This window comes from Lepidochelys kempii, chromosome 7 (genome assembly GCF_965140265.1).
Source record: "Lepidochelys kempii isolate rLepKem1 chromosome 7, rLepKem1.hap2, whole genome shotgun sequence".
In the NCBI taxonomy this organism is placed as follows: domain Eukaryota; kingdom Metazoa; phylum Chordata; order Testudines; family Cheloniidae; genus Lepidochelys; species Lepidochelys kempii.
This window is the reverse complement of record NC_133262.1, coordinates 76,164,031-76,183,108: the sequence shown is the minus strand read 5'-3', so window position 1 is coordinate 76,183,108 and position 19,078 is coordinate 76,164,031. Positions and strand designations below refer to the sequence as shown.

Genomic DNA, 19,078 nt, shown 5'->3' with positions numbered 1-19,078 from the left:
GTCTAGGTCCCTCTGTATCCTATCCCTGCCCTCCAGCGTATCTACCACTTCTCCCAGTTTAGTATCAACATAACATAATTATGGTAGTTTAAAAATCTTCATAGTATTTGGATATTTATGCATTTATAAGAAAATAGAAGAAAAGAATTATTCAGTGTAAGAGACTTTAAAGAATGAATGGGTCTGTCTTTTTCGGTTTTCTTTCTAGTGAAAAATTAAGAACTAATTTCATTTCTATTTAACTTCTACTGACCTGTGGCACTTGTGTTGGCAAGAGATGTTGCCCATAACGTAGGGCTGGGTGTGCCTGAACTTGGGCTCTGTAGAGGACTAACAGAACTATTAAGGGCATTCAAGAGAGAGTTTGGAGCAGCAGAGGTGTTGACAGATAAGGCAGTAGGACCTAAAAGACCTGTCAAAACAATTATATCCATTATGCATTTGTTTATATAGGAATTGTAAAGAACATTTTTTAAAGGTTATATTAAGTGTTGGTGTTGATTTTTAAAATACTTAAAAAGATTACAGTGCTATTTCTGCTGAGAGAGCATACACACAAATTAGGACAGGGATTTTTGAAGCATGCACATGCAAATAGGGCAAGGGGAATCACCAAAACCCAGTGGCTGCTAGGACCTGCAGGAGTAATCTAAACAAAAGGAAGGCAAATGTCTGCTCCTTCTATCAATCTGGCTCCCACCACTACAGTACTTAAGTGCCTCTGCCTGCTGCTGCTGCTCATACAGCCACCAAAAGCAGCTTCTCACTCTTTCCTTTCATGTCTCTCTGCTGTTTCTGGGAAGCATTGCTTAAGGGTGATGAGGAGGTAACAGCTACTTTACAGCCCTCCTCACAGCCAGCTCTTCACTGTCTTTAAGCTGTGCCTTCCTTGGAACACAGGGTGGTGCAAACGTGGAGGAGGAAGGAGAGAGGAAGGGGCCATACCCATGCTGCCTCCCTCCATCAGCAAACCTCATCACCCCTAAAAAAACATAACCATATCCAATATCCACAATTTATCCACAAAACTCCCACATTTTGTAAATTTGTAAAAGGCTGGTATCATGGCATCAAAATGTAAACAGATGGCACAAGCCAAGACTCCAAGACACAAGCATGGATTCTAGGATGCAACCATAAAGGATTGCTGGATTGTGAGTCAAAAGAAAATAAGACTTGTTTGACCCCTTTCCTGTCAGTGATGGTCATGCATGGAGAAGGTTTGAGAACCCAAGTACGGGGGAAAAAAACATAATACATAAGCTTATACATATTTTTGGTGAACAAAGATCAAGCAGTTATAGCTTTTAAACACAAAAAGCTAATTTTCCTGGATTATTTATGGCACAATAATTCTCTTCTAGAAAGAGATGGAAAATATAAACACTCCTGGCTTAGGTTTTATACTGACAGACAAGTGCCAACAACATATGAGTGAAGAAATAGTTGTTTGCAGTGTTGTTGTAGCTGTGTCAGTCCCAGCATATTAGAGACATACGGTGGGTGAGGTAATATCTTGTATTGGACCAAGTGAAGTTGGTAACATAAAAGATATTACCTCATCCACCTTATCTCTGAAGAAACAGTGTCATTCAATATTTAGTTACTACAGTCAGAAACAAATATTACTAATACCTAAGGCTAATCTTTAACTAATGTTAAATGGCAGACTACTTACATGTAGTCAAGGAGTCTTTTCCCTGTTCACCGCTTAAGTTTCTATTTGACAAGTCATAATACCTCCAGGAGTAAGGGGGTTCATTTGGATAAGGGTTTCTCTCAAAGCCATAAATGGGGTGCCACACTTGACTTATAATCTCTCTCACGTATTACCCTACCTGAAAAGGAGTACCTCCCTTTACCCATTCAACTTAATGTATAAAGAGTTTAGTTTTCAAATGTCTAAACTTCTCCATCTTTCAGAGGATACACTGAAATTATTCCCACTATCCATTACTAAAATATTGGAGGTTGTTTGTAATGACAAATACTTCTGAAATGTCAGGGGTGGGCCTTGAATTTCCCAACATCTAATGCTACTCATAATTGAAAAGTATAGCTGGTCCTGTACTTCCCAATATGTGTGAACTGTGTTTCAAACATTATAAAGCAAGAGTAAAGTATATACCAAGTCCAGTGAGTCCTAACCCTGCTGAGGGCAAGATGTCCAAACCAGGACACGAGAGGCCAACAGGGCATGAGATTGTAGATGGATTTGTTGCTATGGTGACTCCATTACTTTCAAGTCCCAGGAGACGTTTCCTTGCCTCATACATATTTAAGGCATTTCGTTCGACACTTTTTACAATCACAGACTGCAAAAAAGAAATGAAACATTGATATGAAGGTGTAATATAATTTCAAGAAATTATACAATCTTACAATAATGCTTCAGAGCCACAGGCTTGGTCTACACTGAAAAGTTATGTCAGCAGAGCTATGCTGGTCAGAGATATGAAAAACCACAACAGTGACCGACGTAGCTTTGCTGACATAACCCCCAGCGTAGGTGCCGGTATGTCAATGGAAGAGGGCTTCTGTCGACATAGCTAACTTTGTTTGGGGAGGTGGCTGTTCCTACACAGATAGATAACCCCTTCTCTGTCAGTGCTGGCTGCTTCTACACTATGGGGCTATGCCAGAACAATTATGCCAGTATAATCTACAAACAGTGTAGACACCCCCCCCAGTAAAGTCATAACACAACTTAAAATAGCAGAAACACAATATCCATTAGTGCTTTTTCAGGCATTCAGCAGTTTGTGGCAAGGTTAGAACATTTTTCTTAATGTTTTTGTTCATCTTTAAAAGTGAAAACAGTCTTCCCCAGGAATATTGTTCATTTTTTTAATTAAATGAAGCTAATAAAGTTAGGAAGCATAATTATGGCCTGACTAGGATGATGGACTGGCTCTTTCTAACAGCTACTGTAAGCGTCCAAGCTCTATAGAGGGTAGCCAAGAGAGATGGTTGTTAGATATAGGAGTCTCATGTTTGCTTCCCATTACATTTACAAGAGACATGCTTCATGCAACAAACAAAAAACATGTCTCTCTTCTATTTGCACTAAATGCTATCTATTGAAGTCAGTATAGGAGCCTAGGAGTATGAAATGAAAATGATTATTCCCTTTTATTGACTTGAAATGTTCCTACATTTAGAATGAAAGCTGCTGATACAATGGAACATTCACCTGACATTTTACAGTTTGTCGTCAAGCATTTATACATAATGGATTGATTGGACAAGGATCTGAAACTGATGAACTGGGTAGGTTTAAGGACAGGTGTCCTCAGTTTAAAAGGACAGGTGTCCTTAATTCAACCATTACGCGCTGTATAAAATGATATGAACCAAGACTTCTCTTTTGCCAATCAGAATAGGCCTAGAGATTGTTAAAAATAACAGGGAGTTGTGTGACTTAAGATTTAATCCTGTAAACCAACTCAAAAGCAATTTTAGTTGTGACTACTTCCGTTATCTTCTATGAAGGGTTTGCAGGATCAGTCACTTAGACAAATCAAAAAGAAAAGGAGTACTTGTGGCACTTTAGAGACTAACAAATTTATTTGAGCATAAGCTTTCGTGAGCTACAGCTCACAAATCAGATGATCCAAATTTTGTCAAATATTTAATACAAAAAAAAACCTGCTGTAGAACAGAGCTAGTATAGTATGGAACACTCAACCTGAAGACATTTTTGTAATTCACTGAAAAAAGGCATTTTGATTAGAAACTACTCAGCTTAAAGCTAATGAGCCAAATTCTGCTCTTAATGTGTACAGCTTCACTGAAATCAAAAGGGGGCACCTCTTTGAACAGAACAGAATTTGGTCGTGTCACCAGTGAAGTACCAAAGTGAAGAAAAGACAAAACAGTGAATGGCTCCTTTAAATGCAATATCCAGGAATGAAGTGATCAATATTTCATAAAGTGTTATGGGGGTTTTGTGTACAGAGAACATACCTCATAGTTTACAAAAAATAGGTTAGGTTTTCACCAACCTTGCTTGGTTGTTTTGGCTTTGGTTTAATGCTGATGAAGACATCTAATTGTTCCATTAGCTGAGTTATAATCTGTGGTTCTATTTCAATTTCTTCCTTCATATCAAACATCAGCACAAGAGGAAGGCAACCCTGGAAAGTTAAATTCAAATGATAAAGTACCCTTGTACCAAATACAACATCGGCTAAAACACAACAGTCAACATTTCCTTCCTATGTAGCTCAAGATCTTAGCAGATATGACTGAAATAGTAAGAATGAAATTCTACAAGATCAGTATTACCTCCTGCAACTCCAACACTCAGAGAGCTTTCAGAGTAGCAGCCGTGTTAGTCTGTATCCGCCAAAAGAACAGGTGTAGTTGTGGCATCTTAGAGACTAACCAATTTATTTGAGCATAAGCTTTTGTGGGCTACAGCCCACTTCATCGGATGCACAGAATGGAACATATAGTAAGAAGATATTTAATTATCCCCCTATAGTTGGTATGGCTACTTCCACCTTTTCATGTTCTCTGTATCTATCATCTTCTTACTATATGTTCCATTCTATGCATCCAATGAAGTGGGCTGTAGCCCACAAAAGCTTATGCTCAAATAAATTTGTTAGTCTCTACGGTGCCACAAGTACTTCTTTTCTTGTTCCTCAGAGGATGTGACCCTTTGTTGAGTAAGAATCTCACCACAGAGTGAACAAAGATTAACTCATGGGTTATATACATTCACTATCCAAAATTATAGGATGTTGGAAGGATCGACTTTTGAAAGTATGTACTGTCTAATTGCCACAAACTATTGTCAAGAGAAGAGTTAGCAGTACCATTATTTGGTCATATTGTTAATCTTCAAATCATATTTGGGGTGAGGGGATAAAAGAATGTTATAACTGTGAAAAAGAAAATCCCTCTGGATTGTAAAATCTTTAATAAAATTTCCCTTTGCCTCACCACTGAGTAGCTAAATCTGTATTTTCAGAGATTAAGCTGCAACACTTCTGCAATTCAAGAGGTTTTAAAATACAACAACACTGAGAAGAAAACAATTATCATGTAGAGAGTAGCAAATGCGTGCTGCATACTGTGCAAAAAAGGAAAGAAAACATGATTTGTCACCCCAACAATATCAGTTCTGCATAATCAAACATTTATATTTTCTTTCCAAAGGGTTTCAAAGTCTCCATAGACTGTACAAGAATCACTTCATCCACCAAGCAATGCAACCAGGAAAATAGCAGCAGTTCAACATAGTAAAATTACACTACTCAGCAGTTTAGAGCAGAAAGTGAAGGCGGAAGCAGGAAGCCAAGCCACTTATTTAGGTGTATAAATACGGAGAGCTCTTTCTGAAAATCTCGGCCATAGTATTTTGTCATATTTGACTCTTTTGCTTTACTACCTTTGCACTTCCCTACCAAACTACTTATACTCCATTCCCTTCATTTCCCTAAAACCTAGCCCTTCATTTATGAAAATATTATTTTGGTACCTGGTAGGTGCCCAGCACTTTTGAAACATCTGACTACTCACATAGGTGCTTGAATATGGACTTTGCAGCCCTGAATTTAGGCACCTATTTTTTTTTAAAAAACCCTGGCATATGTTTAATTTTTTTAAAGAGATTATATTCAGATAACTAACAACGTATAAAAGAAAATACCCTCCAAGTTCACCAAAGTTCAAAAGGGATATCGGGAGAAATGAAAAGCAGATAAGAGTGCTTCAAAATAATAATCCAAGATTGTCAAAAGTTACAGGTTGGTCCATATAACTAATTGAAGCTTAAGCTAACAGAAAACTACACTATTTTAGGGGACCAACTTTGGGAAGACTATGAAAAACAGATTGACTTCAGAAAGTCAACTTGGCTGAAGAAGCCATAGTCATGAATAACACATTCAAATCAATAATCCCCACTATAACCCATTTTGTTGTGGTAAGAAAAATGCTGAGCACATGTCATACTTGGATTTTCCAACAGTTTTTGTAAAGCCAAAAATGTAATTATTCAATAAGCATTTGAATAAACAAATTCAACTAAAAGTCAAGAAAACAAAACAGCCCAAAATTGAAATTTTACAATCTGGAAGTAAGTTTTAATAAGCGTGAAACATGATTTGGTGGCTGGACTATAGTTTTGTTATGTTTATAACACCTGGGGGATGGTATTGGAAAAAAGGAAAGAAAGCAAATATGCCCAACCAGAAGGAAGCCAATGCTAAATGGGAAGGCTTCCCCCCCAAAAAAGCAGGTTTTTTCATGGACCAGAGTGTTCTTTGAGGGACATTAAAGAAACAAAACTAACTTTTCAATATGAAAAATAAATTAATACTCTAATGTTATGAGCAAATGGATCATAAATAAAATTATTTTATGCAGTCATTGAAATTAAGTTTCTTGATCTACTGATTAGTGATACTAAATACTGAGAAAAAGACAGATGAATAGGAAAAACCAAACAAACCCCCCAGAAGACAACATGCTGAGCTTTTAACTGTTGACTTCTTTAAAAAAAACCAAAACAACTCTGTCAACTCAAGATAGCAATAAGTTTTTATTTTGAGTCACAATATAAACTTGCTTTTCTTTTATGGTTTGCCATTTACCAGTTTCTCATATGGACATTATCTTAACAGCCATATTTGGACACTAGAGGTTCATGAAGATCAAAATGTGTAAGCTAGTGGCAAAGTGATATAGTTCTCTGATTAGCACACATCTGGAATGTGGAAGGTTTTCCAAGTCAGAATTTAAGGGCACCTGCAATTTATATATCAATATAAATCATGGCCTTTTCGGTGAGTAAATTTGTGTACAACTTGTGTTAATGTCAGGTTTATATTAACATTTACATTTAAGAATAATGCAAATTAACTTTTAATACACAAAATGTATGCATCTTATAAAAAGGAATGTAATACATGTTATTAAAATCTTGTTTGCCATGTTTGTGTCACATTAAATAATTAGTACATTGGACACATATGGGAATCAATATAAATAATTAGTTTACATCCACAATATTAGTTTCTCAATTTCATTTTGTGAGTGGTGAATTGCTTTTAAAAGTTATAAATATTACTGTGTAGTTTATCTAATCTTTATAGCCTAAAAGAAACATACTTATCACCTACCCCAAAGGGTTGAGCATATTGATCTCTTCGTGGCTTTTGGAAGCTCATCCATCAGCCCGCACCGCTTCCCGCAGCCCCCATTGGCCTGCATTGGCGAACCGCAGCCTGTGGGAGCTGTGATCGGCCAAACCTGTGGATGCGGCAGGTAAACAAACCGGCCTGGCCCGCCAGGGGGCTTAACTTGGCATGTCAAAGGTTGCCGATCCCTTACAGTATCATGCACTTCAGAAGTTCACAGGAAGCTTGCTTAGGCTACCTATTTTGTCTTTGTTGATTTTAGGGAGCCATGTAAAGTTTGCTTATAGAAATTGTCAAGCTCAGAGAAGTGGCTACATGGGAAAACAGTTCACACTGTTGTATATTTTGCCATCAAATGATTTTTGTAATAATGGATGAGATAGTTTCATTGTCTAGCTCAGAGACAACATCAGCACCTATTTGGCCTGCTTCCAGGAAACATGGAAGCAGCCAATATTAAATCTGACTATAGCTAGACAGCTTCTGGTACCACAGAAGTCTCAAAAATATAGAAATTTGAGTCCACTGAAAGGAGCCAAAAAACACTGTGTTGAAATTTATTTTAGAAGATCCAAGGAATGAATGCAGCTATTTATGCCACGCAGCTGACCAGGTTAAATAAAGTAATTAAAAACTTTTAAGTTAGTAAATATCTCTTGCTACTAATTTTTAATCTCTCTCTCTCTATATATATATAAAATGTGTGTGTATTTTTATATATATATATATACACATACATACACACATATTTTGTTAGTTTCTCCTTTTAAAAATATGTTCAGTTTTGTCATATCACCTAGCAAATATAGGGACTCTAGCATACTATTAAAAATGTCCATTTATTTTTTGTAACGCTTGCTTTTAAAACATGTTATAGCTACAAAATTGGAACCATGAGTAAATATTTCAAAACATATGGAACAATGCCAGGTTGGACAAACTAAATCTCAATTTGTTCCTCAGTTTAGGTCAGTATACTTCTTAAGGGCTATAGATTTCCTGTAGCTCTGAGCACACAGAAATTAGTGGTGTTTTACCACCAGAAAGTTGAATTTTGCAATATTCTAAAAACCTTTCAATAGTTTCTGATGTTTCTTTCCTCCATGCAGCAAAGGGTATTTGAAAATTTATATGTTATTCTTATTTATGTTTTGGGGCACTACTGTCTCCCCTATCTTCTTCAGCTTGAATGACAATGGGAGTAGCATACTTTGAAGCTCACTGATGATATACATAGAATAGCTGTCTCTCAATATTTATAAGCATGTCTGTTCAGGAATCAATACACTATTTTGATTATATTATTTATAATACAGACAACCATGTACACACATACACACACTCTCCCTCTGGAGGCTCTCTCAGTTCAGATGGAGTATGTATGTTGGGATGGTAAAGGAAGGACAAATAGCTCAAAACAGTACAGACATGGGGTTTTAGAAGTCAGTAATATAAGGGCTTGCAATACTTATGTGTCTAATACAAACTTAATTTTTTATTTTTATTCATTAATTGTATATATTTATCTAGTGCAATGAGGTTACATCTACAAGTGATATTCCTACGTTTTCTGTATGTTAGTCTTGATCATATGTTGATCTTGATCATTGGACAAATGACCAGGGAAGAGTATAAAAATGTTCCTCGGGCATGTAGGAATGAAATCAGGAGGGCCAAATCGCACCTGGAGCTGCAGCTAGCAAGAGATGTTAAGAGTAACAAGAAGGGTTTCTTCAGCTATGTTGGCAACAAGAAGAAAGCCAAAGAAAGTGTGGGCCCCTTACTGAATGAGGGAGGCAACCTAGTGACAGAGGATGTGGAAAAAGCTAATGTACTCAATGCTTTTTTTGCCTCTGTCTTCACGAACAAGGTCAGCTCCCAGACTGCTGCGCTGGGCAACACAGCATGGGGAGTAGGTGGCCAGCCCTCTGTGGAGAAAGAAGTGGTTAGGGACTATTTAGAAAAGCTGGACGTGCACAAGTCCATGGGGCCGGATGCGTTGCATCCGAGAGTGCTAAAGGAGTTGGTGGCTGTGATTGCAGAGCCATTGGCCATTATCTTTGAAAACTCACAGCGATCGGGGGAAGTCCCGGATGACTGGAAAAAGGCTAATGTAGTGCCCATCTTTAAAAAAGGGAAGGAGGAGGATCCTGGGAACTACAGGCCAGTCAGTCTCACCTCAGTCCCTGGAAAAATCATGGAGCATGTCCTCAAGGAATCAATCCTGAAGCACTTACACAAGAGGAAAGTGATCAGGAACAGTCAGCATGGATTCACCAAGGGAAGGTCATGCCTGACTAATCTAATCGCCTTCTATGATGAGATTACTGGTTCTGTGGATGAAGGGAAAGCAGTGGATGTATTGTTTATTGACTTTAGCAAAGCTTTTGACACGGTCTCCCACAGTATTCTTGTCAGTAAGTTAAAGAAGTATGGGCTGGATGAATGCACTATAAGGTGGGTAGAAAGTTGGCTAGATTGTCGGGCTCAACAGGTAGTGATCAATGGCTCCATGTCTAGATGGCAGCCACTATCAAGTGGAGTGCCCCAAGGGTCGGTCCTGGGCCCGGTTTTGTTCAATATCTTCATAAATGATCTGGAGGATGGTGTGGATTGCACTCTCAGCAAATTTGCGAATGATACTAAACTAGGAGGAGTGTAGATACGGTGGCAGGTAGGGATAGGATACAGAGGGACCTAGACAAATTGGAGGATTGGGCCAAAAGAAATCTGATGAGGTTCAACAAGGATAAGTGCAGGGTCCTGCACTTAGGACGGAAGAATCCAATGCACCGCTACAGACTAGGGACCAAATGGCTAGGCAGCAGTTCTGCGGAAAAGGACCTAGGGGTGACAGTGGACGAGAAGCTGGATATGAGTCAACAGTGTGCCCTTGTTGCCAAGAAGGCCAATGGCATTTTGGGATGTATAAATAGGGGCATAGCCAGCAGATCGAGGGATGTGATCGTTCCCCTCTATTCGACATTGGTGAGGCCTCATCTGGAGTACTGTGTCCAGTTTTGGGGCCCACACTACAAGAAGGATGTGGAAAAATTGGAGAGAGTCCAGCGAAGGGCAACAAAAATGATTAGGGGTCTGGAACACATGACTTATGAGGAGAGGCTGAGGTAACTGGGATTGTTTAGTCTGCAGAAGAGAAAAATGAGGGCAGATTTGATAGCTGCTTTCAACTACCTGAGAGGTGGTTCCAAAGAGGATGGTTCTAGACTGTTCTCAGTGGTAGAAGGTGACAGGACAAGGAGTAATGGTCTCAAGTTGCAGTGTGGGAGGTTTAGGTTGGCTATTAGGAAAAACTTTTTCACTAGGAGGGTGGTGAAACACTGGAATGAGTTACCTAGGGAGGTGGTAGAATCTCCTTCCTTAGAATTTTTTAAGGTCAGGCTTGACAAAGCCCTGGCTGGGATGATTTAATTGGGGATTGGTCCTGCTTTGAGCAGGGGGTTGGACTAGATGACCTCCTGAGGTCCCTTCCAACCCTGATATTCTATGATATGGTAATTTTCTTTGTCACATGAGATAACAAACAAACTCCAATCATAATGCACCCAGTCTTGGCAGTCACAGCTCTAGATCATACCCCATACCTCTCCTAGAAGTCTCTATTAAACTCAGAAACTGTGACTAACGTAAAGATAAAGAATACTATACTACAGATTATGTTTACTATTAAAAGCTTAACATTCAAACCTTAAAACAAACTCACTAGTGATAGCTATAACTAATTGTAAAACTTGAAAACATTATGCAAAAAGTGGCTAAAGAGATTGTTATGATGTGGCTAGTTGAATCAGTTATTTCTTTTAAAAAAACCTAACCCATTTTATTCTCAGTGAGGTTTAACACAAATATGCCACTTGCAGAAATAATGATCAGTTACTAAACACCTTAACCAAATGTCTATTAATTACTTGAAATCCTCTTGTGTCACCGTATCAGAGTCCTAAGCCCCAACTGTCACTGTTATGAGACTAATACTGTTGTTCTTAGTATTACAAGACCACCTACAGGCCGCAGTCAGCCGCACTAGCGGCTCATTAAGATTGTACCTGTAAAAACAAAACAAATATCCCCCCCAATATGGTTAGCCTTGTTAAAGAAATAGTACTGCTAATTAGAACTGGCCAAAGCTCAGGGAGATTTGGTTTGCAAGGGATATTGTTATTCACAATATTGCTTTTGTTCTGATTTGGAAAAAAAACGGCAAATTTCTGGTGAACCAGAGATCCTCAATAATTTTGTTTAAAGAACACTGAAATATGTTGTTCCTGAAACAAAATAGAAAATTAACATTCCTGTCAATTTCACTTAGCTGCTCCATAACAGTGAGCCTGACTGGGTTCTCAGGATTGCTAGCCCTGAGAGTTCCAGCTCCAGACAGGGCTCTCCCAAGGATGCTGCTATGGAGCTTAGCAGCCCCAAGAATCCTTGCAGTAACCAGGGCTCCTGTTGTGGAGTAAAAAGTCCGCCACCTGCAGACTCCTGGCTCCAGGGGGTGGTAGGCTCCATGCCTCAGTGACAGGAGCTTGCCATCCCCCTGAGCTGCAAGGGAAGCCTGTCTATTTCTTTATGTGTAATGGATTCAGAAAAACACATTTTGGTCCAGCAAATTGGCATTTTCCAAAGAAACTGTTTCACTGGAAAATTTCTGACAGTTCTACTGCTAATGTAGTCCACAAAACTAAAGAATGTAGAACCTGCTAGGACGTAAGCAAGTGTCTCCAAGGTATCTGATCATCTCCTACTTCCAAGGAAACCTGCCCTAAAAAAGATCATTTGGTCCACCCATATGCCAAGCAACCTCTCTCACTGGCTCCAGAAAAGCTGCTCACTTATCACACTAACAAAACAATGGGAAAAAAAGAGGTGGTTGGACATTAATGGAAGAAAAGAACTGCTTATCTCAATTTCTGCCTTCTAATTGGTAACATCACCATCATAACCAATTTTAATTATGTCATTCATATTGGCAATGCATCTTTTATCATGATAGATAAATAACACATTTATTAAGAAAATCAGATAGAAGACAACTACAATTCATAGAAACCATTTCATAAGACACACTGTCAGAAGATGAGCGCTAATCTCAATCAGTATTCTGTTATGTAAATAAATATTATTTCTTCTGCTCCAGCACAGAAAGTCATTTGCATTTAAATCATAAATACACAAGAACTGGTGGTATTTTCTTTTAGTTATTTGACATTTTTCATACAGATGTCACTGAAATATTTACCATGAGATATTGTCTGGCAAGACAGACTGACTCAATAGTGCCCTGGAGGTAGACAGTAGATTTCTTTTGTGGGTTACTGGGGTCAGGGAAGTGGATCTGAGCACCAGTTCTCTGCATGATATGTTTGATGTTACTGCCATTTCGACCCATCATAAAGAGATGATGCTGTGCTGCAATATCTAGCTGCGTGCTCACAGGGATTGCAGAGGCCAGACTACCAGCCAGGTGTTCCAGAAGCATGGCTGTTCCTTCCTACAGACAAATAGGAGAAAATATATTATAGAGAAACAACCAAAACTGCATAGCGGTGAATACAAAATAAGAATTTCATCAGATTACATTTGATGTAGACACCACACATTTCATATTCCAGAATAAGTAAGCAGCAACATACAAAGGATTTACTAATGTTAAAAAAAAAAAGCAATTTACTATTCTGTTTGAAATCAAGTTAACTTGTAATTCAGAAAGAGTTGGACTGTAGCTAACTTATCTTGAACTGCATCTGAACTCCACTGAACTCAAAGGAAGTTAGGTGTTTTGGAAAATCCCATGGGTACCTATCTGGATCTTTAGGCACCTAAATACCTTAAAAAAATCTAGCCTTTAATGTCTTGGCCTCAGTCCTGCCCCTGGTTCCACACAGGGGGAACCTGTGCCCACATGCAGTCATACTGAAGTCAATAGGGGTATATCTGAACAAATCTAGTTGCAAGATTTGACCCTTGTTTAGGTCTATGAAGCCCTAATTGACTTGAAACCTACCTACTTGACACCACCTTCTCTCTCTGTGCCATACTGCCACAGCATCCACAGAAGTACTCAAGCTGGAGCTCCCTTGCTTTTAGCTTAAAAGTCTGTTAACAACATGTCCTGAGTGATTGGCCCCTTCTATGTCTTTTGAATTCACTGTTTCCCCCTTTGTCTGAAATAGCCCAAATTTGTTGGCCTTTAGGGTATATTGCAAGTCTACCTATTTAACCAGGCATTTGGGGAGGGTTCAGGTATGTGGGGGTTAGGATTTGGTTTGTTCATTGGTTTACATTTTTTGCTTACTTGCTGTTTCTGGTGGTAGGTGAGATTGGCCCCTGCTCTGGTATAGCAGTTTTTAATTTTGGCTTGTGATATTAATAATTTCTCAGAGCGCCTAAAGCCTGACTAAGGTCTCTGATATATTTAAAATTTAAACTGAAGTAAACATATAAAATTAGGTTTCAAACTGAAAATGTTCTTCTGTACATACACAAATCCTATTTTATAAAAAAACCCAACACCCTAAAACATTTAAGATCAGTGCATCCAAATTGTTAAAAGCTATAATAATAAATGCCTTCCTGATCAACCAGGGTATTGCAACAAGACACCATTTAAGCAACTAAGTTTTTACACATTTAGGATATCTGGAATAACTTTCGTGAAATGTATTACCTTCACAGCACTAGTATTATTCTGTGACCCTCTGACAATGACAGTAGCACCGTACATTCGAGAACGTTGTTTAAAGGAAACTGAAATGTTATAAGTCTGTGATATATGCTGAATTGTGGGAGAATTGGGATCTGGGATGGGTTGGAGAATTCCAGCTATGGGTAATTCAAACATAAGTACCAACGGAAGCAGCTCCTAGAGTGAGATTGAGAAAAAAAAAATCACAGCATGTATTCGAAGCACAATCACATTTACTCAGCCTACCACAACTTTAATAAAAATTCAGAATTTTCTGTCACTCTGCTGTGATAACATTTAGAATATCTACAATCCCCCTGAGCTTTCTTTACAGAAACTTAAGTTTGGTGACATCATCCAAGGCAAGTTATTTGCTATCAGAAACAAAGAGAAAAAATTCATTACCTTGTTGGGGAAAAAGTGTGAATGTCATACTTGGTTAGAAAAATTGCAAAAATGCCACAGGTTTTTTTGCAAAGAAAGAAAGTAAAAAACAAAAACAAAAACAAAAAAAACCCCATGGCATTCCCACACTCTTCTATAGTTACATACATATATTGAGCTACATTTGTGAAAATTCATGCAGGGATCTTGCTCCATAGTGGGATGGCTGGGGTTAGAAAAACAATGACTTTTTATGGAAAAGTCCTATAAGTCATGGTTTCTGTCACAACCATCATAGCCATCAAACATACAGCCTTAATGTATGTATAAGTATAGAACATTAAAACGTCCATAATGTGCCATATGGTTCAAAATACAGTTGTGTGAGATACATATAAAATCAAAAGAGATTGAGTATTATGATGGGGGAAATGAGTACAGAATGCAATTGGTGGGGATGGATTTATTTTGCTACAGTCCATCACATTAGCTTTTTCTCCTACATATAACAGTTAAAATTCAATCAAAGGCAACTAAATTACCTCTGCAGAGGGAGAATTTACTACATAATTCTTAGTAAAAGGACTGCAAGATCAAATCTGGTTTATATAGCTGACACTAAATTCAGGCTTTAAATCAGTTTAGGTAACATAAGGTGACTAAACGAGAGTCACTTCAGTGTTTTGTAGTTTGTCCACATGAATGCTAACATTCTTAATATATTTTAACACATGTGTACACACAACTCATGAGCCCTTTATGTTTATTTTGTTTTATTATTTAAGATCTGCTAATTAAAAAGATTAAACAAATAAATGAATGTTCATCATGAATATTGCTGACATTTTCTTGCAATTTTGCGTTTTATGATATGATCTGCATAGGGACCACAACACAGAGCCAGTCAATCCTAGAATACTCAGAACTGAACCATCATTTCCCACTCCTATCCCTCAACTTCTTCTATCTCCAGTGTCTTTGAGATGTGAGTTACGGAAATACAAAGTTACCCAGGAAATACAAAGTTACCCGTATTCTAACTCTGGCAGACTCCACTCCAGCTGGCTGTCCTGCAATAGACACCTGAAAAAGTCAGAACACAGACAACATAGTATCAAGTTTTCATATAAAGTATCTGAAAAATTCTCCAAATATTTGTTATTTTTGATATGTATTGTACTTCTGTTGGTGTCTAAGGCATTTTTTAAAACAGTAGTTGAAAACTGAATCCCTCCAGTAAAGGGTTACTTTTGTATACTGATTTTTATGCTACAAAACTCTTACAATATTCTGAAAACTTCGAACAAATAATGGAAGAAACTATAATCAAAATTCAACATAGCCATAGACTTTTAAAAGACCTAAAAGTCACAATATTACAAAAAAAAAATTTCAAAAACAGACTCCAATGAGAGACTGCTGAATTGGAATTAATTTGCAAACTGGACACCATTAAATTAGGCTTGAATAAAGACTGGGAGTATATGGGTCATTACACAAAGTAAAACTATTTCCCCATGTTTATTTTTCCCACCTACTGTTCCTCACATGTTCTTGTCAACTGCTGGAAATGGCCCATCTTGATCATCACTACAAAAGGGTTCTTCCTTCCACCCCGCTGGTAATAGCTCACCTTAACTGATCACTCTCGTTATAGTGTGTATGGTAACACCCATTGTTTCATGTTCTCTGTGTGTGTGTACACTGTATTTTCCACTGTATGCCTCAGATGAAGTGGGTTTTAGCCCACGAAAGCTCATGCTCAAATAAATTTGTTAGTCTCTAAGGTGCCACAAGTACTCCTCGTTCTGCAACTGTATATTAGTCCTTAAGGTTGATATTGAACATGTAATATATATATTTTTAAATGACATCCTAAGTTGCCACTGGAAGTTTTATTGAACATGCCACTTAAAAAAAGCCTGAATAAATTATTAGTATGCTACAATGACAGACTGAAAAGTAAAAATGATCTTTAAATTTGGTATTATAGAACAGCAAGGTTCTTTTTGATGTATTATAATTCAATGATCAACCTTCACTCTAATAACCACTATAAAGTTGAACTGCTTTCATCAGATATTTTTATTTTTATTAGACATCTACAAACTTTAGTTTCTAAATAACTTTTAACATGCCAAAAACACCTAGAAATTTTAAAAATAAACAAACATCAGTAATCCAGATGCCCTGCTTCTCTACCACGTTCTTATACTGAATGATTGTCCTCTGAATATTTGAAAGAATTTGATAAACACAGGGACAATTGTCCCTATCTATTCATAAAGGAGAACCTTTTGCAAAAACAGATTTTCTTTCAGTCCACCTAGAATAATCCACTGATTTTCACATCCGATTTAGATATGAAGAGTTAATTTCCATAACCATCAATGTATACAAGCCAGGCAAAAAATAATTATATAATACCTTAAAAATGAAATAAGCAGCTTATATTAATAAGCATATATACTCAGTCTTTAAAGCCAGAATGGGACCATCATGATCATCTACTACTTTGCCTTGTCCCCTCAGAGTCAGTGACTCTTGTTCTTCTTCTCTGTACAGAGTGCAGCTGCCCTCCTGGCTCCTGCCTCTGCTAGGCCCAGATAAAGTCACTCAGAGACCCTTGGTTCTGAAACCACTGGTGCTTTTATTTACAAGTTTGTGCTCCTACCACCTTCTCACTCTACATCTCTGGGTTCCTTGTGTCTGAACCCAGGAGGGAAGGGCTTTCTCCCTGCCTGCACTCCCTCATTCTCCTCTGTCCCACCATGCCAGCTTCCTTCCTCCCAGCCTCTTATATAGCCCTCAGCTAATTGGGCTGGCAGCTGGCCCTCATTCCCCAATTAGGGCAGGTTCTTACCAGCCAGCTCCTCTTTATTCACCTAAATGGGGCTGGCATGGCAGGGGGCTGATTCGGCAGTCTTTCTAATCAGCATCCGATCAGTCTCCAAGCATTCTTGTCACGCGCATCTTCCAAGCTGACATCGACCTTCTTCATCATCCCCCCAAACCACCCTTTTCTGTGTCTTTCTCATGGTCTTTGTACTGTGATGACTAGCTATTGTACTTTCTGTTCAGCTTATCCCTTATCTCACACCATCCAGCCATCTCAGTAGATACTCCCTCAGCTTTCCTGTGATGAGGGCTTCTCGTATCATAGCTTGTATCATTTCATTGCATAATCTATCAGCTCTTGTCTTACCCAGAATCCATCTGAACATTCTCATTTTGGCAGTGGAAGAGGTTGTTCTTCTCTTCCTGATTGGCTAGCATTCTGACTAAAATGTCACAGCGGGCCTAATCATGATCTTACACATTTTGGTCTTTAGTTTATTTGGCATATTCTTATAGCAGAAAATTCCTGTCTACTCCCTTCATTTATACCACATGCTCTTCATGTGGGTCTGTGACAGAGCGCTGAAGCCTAACAGATGGAACAGCACTCTGATCACTGTGGCCTCAATTAGTTCCCTCCGGTTATGGTTGACTGAGGAAATAGGAAGGCTGGATGAGTTAAGGAACTAATTGGCTCATCAGATGACTAGCTTGATAAAAGGCAGGAGCAAAGTGTTGGGAAGTAAGGGGCAGGGAGGGAGAACTGGGCTAGCTGGCTGTGCCCAGTCTGAAGGAGATCCGAAGAAAGGGAGATCTCTTTTCCTCCCAGGGCACTGATAAACAGAGCTGAAGGAAATTAGGTCATAAGTATTAGATCTGTTGTATTGTACTGTACAGGAGTTGCTGGAGGGGACCTGAATAAATTATACAAAGAGGACACAAAAGAAGAGAGTCTGAGTGGTTTCTGTGGTGACCAAGGATGAGGAAGAATCTATGCCCCATTACAAGCTCCTAATCTCTGCATGCACATTCCCATCATGGCTCAACAACGGACTGAGGCTTCTAAATTGTTGAACAGATTAACTCTATACCACCTAATTTTACTGGCTTCTCATTGTCCCTCTCAAATGAAGCATCACATATTCTGTCTTTTGTTGGCTGATTCGTAAGCCATTTTTGTCTAATGCAGCCCTTCAGGGGCCTCCTTCTAAACCCCTTTCCAGTGTGTTATCTTCATGGAACAACATGCTATCTGCAGAAAGCAGGCTTTGTGGAGCCTCTCTCCTAATCTCCTACATTAAGGTGCACATTCTAATCACAAACATGAATAGTGATCCTTGATGTAGACCTACTCTCCCAGAGAATGACTCACTGTAGCCACAGTTGCTTCTCACTGCTGTTCTGCTACCCTCACACCTGTCCATGATAGTCTGAAGATGCGTCTCCAGCAGATTGTCTGACTGCAGGCACCACCATAACAATTCTCTAGAAATATATACTGTAAAAATATAAATAAAATATGAAATACTTACTTGGTTGCTCTTTTCTGCTTGGTTATTTCTATTTGAGTCTGGAAAATGGATGTGACATCCTGTTTCTTCCATCACTTTTTTAATGTTATTGCCGCCTTTGCCAATCACATGAGAATGTTCTGTATGTGAAACATCCATCTTCAGGGTGACTCGATTACTCTAGAGGCCAAAACATCTATTTATTACTGGATTTTTCAGTGTGGAATAGTTAAACATTACTATTTTGCAGTAAATTACATTTATACAACTATATTATAGACAGTTAGGTCACCAGAATATTTTGACAATGGCTTATTGTCGACTGAATTAAGACTTGTTTAATACTGGAACTTTATATTTAATTGCTAAACCATGAATATTTTCTTTTCTTCCTGATAAGGAAATCAGTGTGGACCCAAATACATTAGACTCCTATAATACCTGTTTCACAAATGGCAAAACACTTTTAAAGAAAGGTGGATGAGAGTTGC

At 38.3% G+C, this 19,078-nt stretch overlaps 1 protein-coding gene across 2 annotated transcripts in view; it reads right to left on the bottom strand.

Annotated features, from left to right (window-relative positions):
- BICC1 (BicC family RNA binding protein 1) overlaps positions 1-19,078 on the bottom strand; it is a 223,690-nt gene that overhangs the window by 24,890 nt on the left and 179,722 nt on the right. For both annotated transcript variants that reach the window (XM_073353366.1, XM_073353367.1), the window contains 7 exons: positions 18,609-18,767; positions 15,268-15,321; positions 13,837-14,031; positions 12,409-12,660; positions 4,005-4,136; positions 2,129-2,315; positions 254-412 (listed from right to left, as the gene is read on the bottom strand). In XM_073353366.1, coding sequence (XP_073209467.1) covers positions 254-412; positions 2,129-2,315; positions 4,005-4,136; positions 12,409-12,660; positions 13,837-14,031; positions 15,268-15,321; positions 18,609-18,767 — 1,138 coding nt within the window. The remainder of the gene's footprint in view (positions 1-253; positions 413-2,128; positions 2,316-4,004; positions 4,137-12,408; positions 12,661-13,836; positions 14,032-15,267; positions 15,322-18,608; positions 18,768-19,078) is intronic.